The 9,017-nt window shown below is 38.7% G+C and overlaps 1 protein-coding gene across 1 annotated transcript; it reads left to right on the top strand.

Moving 5' to 3' along the window:
* The first annotated feature begins 3,214 nt into the window (after positions 1–3,214).
* On the top strand, positions 3,215–7,192 carry LOC129725067 (cuticle protein CP14.6-like). The gene is made up of 2 exons (XM_055680469.1): positions 3,215–3,450; positions 6,456–7,192. The coding sequence occupies exons 1-2, from the start codon at positions 3,439–3,441 to the stop codon at positions 6,852–6,854; spliced, it is 411 nt and encodes a 136-aa protein (XP_055536444.1). The 5' UTR covers positions 3,215–3,438; the 3' UTR covers positions 6,855–7,192.
* The last annotated feature ends 1,825 nt before the right edge of the window (positions 7,193–9,017 follow it).

Here is a 9,017-nt window from a genome sequence, read left to right as displayed (position 1 = left end):
TCGGGCATCTCCGGTCAGTTGATGGCCTTAACTTTCAATTGGGCACCAATCTATAAGTCGTTCTTAGGGTGGTTTACCGGTAAAAGAAAAACCGGTAAAACCGATATTTTTTCCAGTACCGAAATACCGGTATTGGAGAGGAGAAAAAACCGGTATTTTCGGTATTTTTCTTTGAATAAAAAAAATAAACTTTTCACAATATTCATAAATTATTGTTAGGCTAATGAATGCTACTTACTTAGGTAGGCGTTACAAATCACATGACGATGTACACAGGGTGTTAGGCAGCTCACTTTCAATCAAATCCTTCAAGGAATGATAGAGAACCCTATTTGATGAAAAAAAATTTCTGCGCATATGGTCAACATTTAACTACTGAAGAGTTATTCTCTTATTCTAGTTTACGGTTATGTTCACCTTCAACGAGGTCTATCACAAGATGTATGATAGCTAGCTCAGTTCTGTTGGTTCTCTTGGAGAACTGAGAAAGTTTCGTAATCAATAGTGTCTCAATAATTCACGATTTTCTGCTCGTTAAAGGCGAACATAACCGAAAACTGAAAATAGTGAATAACTCTGCAGTAGTTGACTTTTGGCCATATGCGTAGAAGAATTTTTTGTTCATCAAATATGGTCCTCTATCGCCCCTTGAAGGATTTTATGCAAGCTCCCTAACACCCTGTATAATAAATACATTTAGACAAAAGCAACATTAAATATTAATTTAACCTGACCCATGTATCAATTTTTGTTATTTTCTAACAACTTGCTCGGATTCAGACAATGTGTTTGTGTGTATCGATAATATGTCAAAAAACTTCGTATCAATGAAGCAAAACATTTATTGTCTAAGTAGAAGAACTAATCTCTTTACACACTCATACTCACAGAGGCAACGCGTGGGTTTTGAACCTAACAGTTTAACTACAAATTATGAAAATCATAGTTTGAGGCAGTAATCACAATCATATCAGCGAAAATACGCAAGTCATTATTCATTTTGTGCTATTTAAAAGTAAAACTAAAAAAATAATAAATAACTATCAATTTGAATTAGGAATTTATTTTTTGTTGATACAAAGTGTAACAGGATGAAATAAGCATCGAACAGAATAAAGAAGTATTTACCTTCGAATCATCATCTTTTTTTTACTTTATTCATATACTCTTCTCAACAGTTTCAAATATGGTTTTTCTACGAATTTTAAAGTTATTCACTAATTTGATGTGAATGAAAATTAAAATACAAATCTGCATGTTTTTTTGCTATTACATGAGTTTTGAAATAATGTTCTTCGTAATCATATCACTAGATTCATTCATTGGAGTTTTTCAAAGACTGTTACCCAGTGTTGTATCTGGATCGTATACCCCAAGAGATCAAAACAATGGTCGCAGAGGTCCTAATCTTCCAAAAAAAAGTCTGGATCGTAATGAAGCATTGATACTCATAAATGCAAAAACATAATTATGCAGCGACAGGTCCATACATAGATGCAACCTGAGACGCTAAGCAAAAAATAAATTTCAAATCCAAATTTATGTAGGTAACGTCTTCGGCAGTGGCTTACTTCGGCAAGTTTTTGCATGAGACTGCGACAGAAAACCGGCCGAAGAAAACCACTACCGGAAACGTTCGACACCCTTTAATTATTTTTCAGTTTTATTTTTAAATAGTACAGAGAGAGTGACTTGCGTTTTTTTTTTCGCTGACAATCATCATTACTTCCCCAAACTATGATTTTGAGAATTTTGTAGTTGAAACAGTAGGTTTAAAGACCACGAGTCACTCCTATTTCGTATTTATCCGAAAAAAATAAAAATACCGGTTTTTCACCGGTTTTATTTTTATGAATACCGAAATACCGGTTTTTCGAAAAGTCGGTAATACCGACCACCCTAGTCGTGCTGAAGAGCCTGCGCCAGCAGCCAACACACATACCGTGTATGTCCCGCTCGGTGACGATTTATGGCTTTTGCCGATTACTGGTTAACAAACAAATTGAGGTACTAATTTTCGGGACACACTCGTTAAATGTCAGGTGCCTATTTGTGCACCGTGGGATATTGAAGAAGAATAGACTTGCTGAAAATGTCCCCCTTTTAACTCTTTCACTATCACTATACATATTTCGTTCCGTTAGAGCTTCTTTTTTAGGCTCGTAAAAACAAAACACAATTTTATCTTTTACAATTAGACACGTGAAGGTGTTAAAAAATGCAGAGTAAATCCCACTGTTTATGAGATCCTTAGTACGAATCACACATTAGAAGGCCCCAGACTTAGTTAGAATTAAAAGATCCACATGCAATATACATTCGAAGCAAGACTAACGGCTTGCATGTCACATTCCTGGGTGATTACAATGTCAATTTAAACGGTGGAAGATCGCTGATCGACTAAGCCTTTACACGATACTCGACTAGTGTTAGGGAAACATTGCGCAACGATGACAACCCTCAAACAAGTGCTGCGCCGGTGTCCAACTTGTGGCACAATGCATGGCACCTTCTAAAAAACGGATCGCAATTTGATAATCGGTCAATATCTGATCATCGCAGAAGACGCGGCGATTGAGTAAGGTAATTTTCTACCATCCTACGCCGAATGGATGGAAAATTTGTCTTAGCAATTTGAGCCGTGCGTAAGGGGAACTGTCATACAAGCGTCATAAAAATTGTCGACGCACCGCTGGTGGAGCGAGAGAGAGACAGAGAGCAAATTTTTCGAAGCGGTGAGGCTAAGTTGAAGCACGGTGACTCACTAATTTTTTACTGCTAGTTGTGGTGTACACTGTATAAAGTGTCATTAGTTCGATGTTGTAATGAATGCAAAAATTTTTATTACATTTAGAACGCACAAATCAAGTGTATGAAATTTTCACAGAAATTAATCTGACTAAATCAAGATCCGGTATCATTTGCAGTTTTAATTGCCCATTACATTATAACATGTTAACAACACGCAGGTAAATTCCAGTTGACGTGCGTGAAATCTGCGAGAGGAGAGAAAACTGATGGCCTGGCAGCTGTTGAACATCTTTAATCATTTTGGGCGGTTCGTTAGATCGCCGCTCATCGCAATGAATGCAGAATCAGTTGTAGTACAAATCTGTTTAAACTTCCAACCTGCCAGCGAGAGTGACGGAGAGGGCAGATCACAACCATGGTGGTTTCGGTGGCGGTTGAGATGGAGGTGGACAAGCTCTGGATCATATTCACACGAAGAAGATCACCGCACGCGGATCGCATCGCGAGATGAACCTCCGGCTGCCGAATGCGAAACGTTCTCCTTTAGAAGGCGATCTTTGTCAACTGTATAAAAGCGTTAAGCGGCGCGATAATTGATATCAGTCTTGAAATAGCGTTTATCATCGTCTGACCCATCGCACAATCGGCAGAACGCCTCAGAGGGAAAACAAAAAAGCCGAATCGAAAATGTTCAAATTGGTGAGTGAAACCCAAGTGGTTGTTGTGTTCTAGTCTAATCCTACTCGGGAGGAAAAAGGCAAATTAACAAAGTGAACTCGAGTTCTGTGTGAGATCAAAAGCTGAACAATGATCACAGGAAAATCCTTTGTGAGACGAAAACAAAACCATAGTGTGACCTCCGAGGTGACAAGAACAATAAATCTTCGGGCTTAACCTAGCAGCAATGTCTGATTTGTGTAACAGTGACTGCCTTTGTCACCTATGAAAACATGCGGTGACCTGTTCAATGACCGCCCTAACTTTTGCCATGTTGGGGAAAGTTACGCAATCGAATGGAAATTGTGAAAAAATCAGGGTGGTTTATTATTTTAAGACCAAGATTTCTTAGAGCAAGTGAAACTTATTCTGTACTAAACCTAAAGTCTTTCCAAAGTTTTAAAGCTTTGCTATTCAAATCACGCTATGATTAACATTTTGTTCTCAGCGTTTGAAGAAGAAATAAACATTTAGGTCTTCTTGTGTGAACTGGGCTTCCTTTTAAAATGAATGAGCCTCCTTCACATGATCCTCCCGCACGGTGGGAAGCATACAGAGGAAGACAATAATTACTCTACAAGTCACCACAGGCCATGTGGGGTGGAAACAAACGAAACAAAAGACTAATCAAGTTCGGGCAGGCTGCCGGCTGCTCGGTAAGCCGTAATTTTGTCTTCTCCCCAAGCAGATTTGAGGTAACCGTGGCACCGCGACCACTCTTAAGACCAAAAGTTCAAGTGCTCCAAAAGCCGAAGGTAGCAGAAACCGCTGCATACGAAGACTTGTTTTTTTTTTTTTGTTCATCTATAATTTATTTGACACGGCACAAATATAATTTAATGTTTAACGGTGCCAATTATATCTGGTAGCTTACTTTCTAAAGTATCTTAATAACTAAAAGCAAATTTTTTATCCTCGCTGCCGACTACGAGCTGTCGAAGACTTGTTGTCAGATGCAGTTCCGATTTGTGGGACACTTTGTCGTTGGTTGGCACAGTGGGTAATAGGACAATTTGAGTGCGCAAAGTTTAATGATTGTTTGCCGGTATAATCACGGCTCAAGCTGCTCAACCAGGTTTGTGATTAATCGAAATTCAGCTCGCGCGTGTGATTCAGCAGCTTCAATCTAAATATCGCTGATCATTGGCTTCACAATGGGTCGATTGTTGATTTTGATGTAATCACGGGGTGTATTATTGTTCTTGATTTTTCGGAGAGCGTATCAAACTTTGTTTTGCAGTCTTTTCATTATCCAATCTAGAGGTCGTATTTTAATTTGCCTGGGTTGTTTTTACATCATGAATGCAGTTTATTATTTGTGGACTTGATTTCATTCCATCCGCGTTGCATTCTAGAGCAAATAAATAAGTCAACCGCTAATAAAAACACGTAATTTAGTTTTTAGTAATTTAATTGGTTGCTCTTTTTCTCAATTTTACAAATTTCGTTTTTGGCTTTTTATGTTTCGACATAGGCTTGTTATGTTTCGACATAGCCGGATTATGAGCTTCTTGATCCCGCAACATCGCTCTTTTTATTATGGCCAATCATTTTTTGTTACAAGTATTTCTAACTGGAATCGGCTGCCTAATAGAATTAAATTAACTCGTTCGTTGAAAACTTTCAAACAGGATTTACTACTTCACCTCAACAATGTACTTTAGCCCCTTGTAAATTTCCAATGCCTTCAGGAATTAAAAGGTTTAGTTCTCAAGTAACTAGTGGATGGCATAAATGAATTCTCTTTGTGATAATCAAGAAAGGCAACAACCTTACATCACATCATCGAAAAATAAACAAAAAAAATTTTTTTTTATGTTACAAAAAAATATTGGTTTGTTTACTACTACTTTTATAAACTACTATTATAAAAATCAGCAAAAGTTACAAATTATTGCTTATTGAAAAACGATTTCTTATTGAAAAAACGATTTGCTCTAAATCATGTATTCAATTTATTTGAATGTAATCAAAATGCGTATTGCATTGCAAAGTAAGTATCTATTATCAATCAAAAATATTATATTATTGTAAATACATACCGGACTTGCCTCGTACATTGTAACGTATTGTTTCGTTTTTACAAGCGAAATTTTTCCAAGCTTAAAATTGAGACCAAAACTTAATGGAATATGAGGTAGTAAAAATCGGTTGTCGATAAAATCGGAACCAAAATGTCATCAAAAGATAAGTAATTAGAACTTTAGTAGTAATTTGATCTAAAAATGACTAACATTCCAATATTTCTTAAATTAATTTAAGAAAAGCAACGCATTAGACATTAGACAAAATTTTCAATACATAAATTTTACCTAGCAAAATGTTGAAGATACGCATTAGAATGCAAAAGTTGTAGCACAGATTCTCCTGATTTCGTATGCTTTAAATCATTTCCAGTATGTCTGTTTCCAAAGGTTTAAAATTTGTTGTTTATTTTTATTTACTCACAGGCCAACAAATTTCCATTGACCTTACCTGGGATCAGTTCGTAGTTCAAATGCACCCCGTTGACTCAACACAAAAACAACTGATGAATCATTTAAAAGAATACGGCTATTGGTTCCGCTCTAATTCAATTTATGTGACTAATCTTGTCGATATCAAACATCATCTGAAACAACAAAAAACTGGTTGACCTAGAGATGCTTCATCTAAAATTCAAAACAAACGTTTAAAACCCTAACAAAGATAAACACCTTCACCGGCGCATTATGCTGCGTCGGTTGTTAATGTCACTTTAGAACTATGCAACGCGTAGCCAATTTTTATCGATTCTATGAGTTATGATAGATTACCATCGGAATCGTTTTATTAGAAACTAACAGGCGCTGACACATCATCAAGCATAGGCCTTGAATCGCATTAATTCTGTTCGGTTCTTCCAAAAGTTGACGTAAAACTAGTTTGTGGGAAAATATTAGCTCAAGGTTGAAACTACCATCATATATTCGCTAATTTCTAATCACTCTCCTTCTAATTTCCAAAAGCTCATCATCTCCGCCCTGGTAGCTCTTGCTGTAGCCCAAAACCCGGACGCCGAAGCCCAGATCTTAGCCCAGGAAACGGTAATCAATCCGGACGGTTCCTACCAGTATCGGTACGAAACGAGCAATAGAATCGCCGCCCAGGAGAGCGGAGTCGGTGGCCAGTCCGCTCAGGGTAGCTACTCGTACACCGGCCCGGACGGTGTACAGTACAGCGTAACCTACACAGCCGATGAGAACGGATTCCAGCCGCAGGGTGCCCATTTGCCCGTGGACGTTCCCGCACCGGGACATGTGCTTAAAACACTGGAACTTATTCGCGCCAACCCACCCCGGGATGACCCTAACTTCAGTCTGGATGCTTTGAATGCTGCCATCGCTCGGTTGAGCGGTAAGAAGTAAACAGATCTTCGATCGTACAAAATCCACACACACACACACCCACACTTACATTCACACAATAGCCAACACACAATCCTGAATAATACTCCCGAACGATATAGTTTATCCGATTAGATGATAGTATCAAAACAACCTGCTTTTGTAAATAGAATCTTTTCGTTGCTCTACAAGTGAGAACAAAAAATAAAATAAAACAAAACAAAAATAATACCGAAAAACATCTGTCGTAACCTTTGCGAGCATCCTGCCCTTAGAATAGTATATATTATGTAGCGTGTCGTCGTCGTTTGCTGCTCAATAAAGAGAAAACATGATGGAGTGTTTTGTAGTCACAGACAGCCTGCCGACAGCTGCTTATACTGATTGCTGTGGACAAAAAGAAATCCTTACTATGTTTGGTGCGTTACCCAGCTTAAATCGTACAGTATAACTGTGAATTTGTTCAATTTGGTTCCTGAGGTTTATTTCAAAACACCAGAATAAGCTTCAGCGACATCCATAAATTACGTAACGCAAAAACCCCAATTTTTGGACCCCCACCTCCCATACGAAACGTAACGCCAACACCTACCCCTCAAAAAAATTACGGAACGCTGCAGAAGGATTTCCTTGATAAAAATGCTCGGTTTTGGAGAGAGTATCTCCAGAGATTTTTCGTTACGTAACGCTAAACTCACCTCCCCCCTCCCCTGTGTAACAAATCGTAACGCTCAAGGATACCCCCCTCCCCCCTATGAGCGTTACGTAATTTATGTATGTCGCCGTTCGATTTATTTTGAAGAATCTTGAAAAATTAAAAGAAGAATTAAAAGAATTGTGACAGCTGTCATTATTTTTTGAACCGAGCACTCAGTGGTGTCGTTCTCGGCAATAAATTTCAAGTGTGGTTTTTGGATAAGAGTGACGCTTTGACCCGTTGCTTTCAATTGAAAAGCATTTGTATCATCTTCGAGCACTATGTTAGTCATATGAAAACTACTCGGAAGCTCTTGCTTTGATTTTGACAGAAAGAAGAAAGCAAAGCCTTGGTGCTACATTCCGATTCGGAACTCGACCTGCTGTTCATTGATACACAGCCTTCACAGCCAACTGTTTAGTGTACATGACAATTGCGGGGCAAGCGCGATCCTACTAACACTAACAGTTTCTCCCGAGCAGGGACTCGAACTTATGACGACTGGCGTGTTACCTCGGCATTGTACCTCGAGACCATCTGGGAGAGTTTTCGACAGTTAAAAGGCTTAAAAAAGAAAGCAACGATTTTCAATTGAAAGCGAAGATAATCAGCATTACCTTACATGAAGATTTTCAATTGAAAATGGCAATGAGCCCCGAAGGCACTGACGAAGACAGGAGGCTTCCATACAGTACTTCACGCATATACAGGAAGAGGAAGAAATAGAAATGAAAATTGTGACGACATGAACCGGAGGACGCCACCAACACCAGTTTCACAACACGAAGTGGCTACGGGGCGCTAGTGATCAACAGCAAAAAATCTATGAAATATTGATTGGAACTTGCGTGACGTATTTATTGGATGCCATTGTCTTTCCAACTGCATCTTGCGATGTGAGAAAACCAACCCTATGGCATCATGCCATGTTCCAAGGGCTAACATCCCAACGTATGTGTAAACGAGATAGCATATCACTGCCACTTTTCATACATTTTTATCTGACAGCTGACAGCGGGCACAAATGAGTTTAAGCCCAGGACATGAGCTCATTGTCATTCACTGTTAGACGGTATAGGGATGTCAATAGCTCGGAGAAAACTATCATCAAACGACGCGATACAGTTCTAATTTCAATTGACACACTGGAGGAAAGGAAAGAGTTCCTCTCTCCGTCAATTGACACAGACATCAGTTTCATTTGAAATGATACGATGAACACGACGGGAATCTGATAGGGACCGAACGGTCTGCGCCAAACAGCGACAAAAATAGACGGGAATCTTGGAAAATTAAAAGTGATCAAATCTGTTTGACAGCGAAAATGTTCATCGTGATTAGCCGACTGAAAATGAAACTGTTCGAATCGAAATGACTACGCGAAATATTTCTATTGTTATGTTTCGAAAATGTACAGAAGTGCGTAAAGCCTTCAGAGACTCTAATAAAGTTTTCCCGTAAGCAAACGTGTAAGCGACGAATCCTGC

This window comes from Wyeomyia smithii, chromosome 2, assembly GCF_029784165.1.
Source record: "Wyeomyia smithii strain HCP4-BCI-WySm-NY-G18 chromosome 2, ASM2978416v1, whole genome shotgun sequence".
Lineage (NCBI taxonomy): Eukaryota > Metazoa > Arthropoda > Insecta > Diptera > Culicidae > Wyeomyia > Wyeomyia smithii.
The sequence above is the reverse complement of the archived record's forward strand: the minus strand, read 5'-3'. Positions and strand labels throughout refer to the sequence as shown.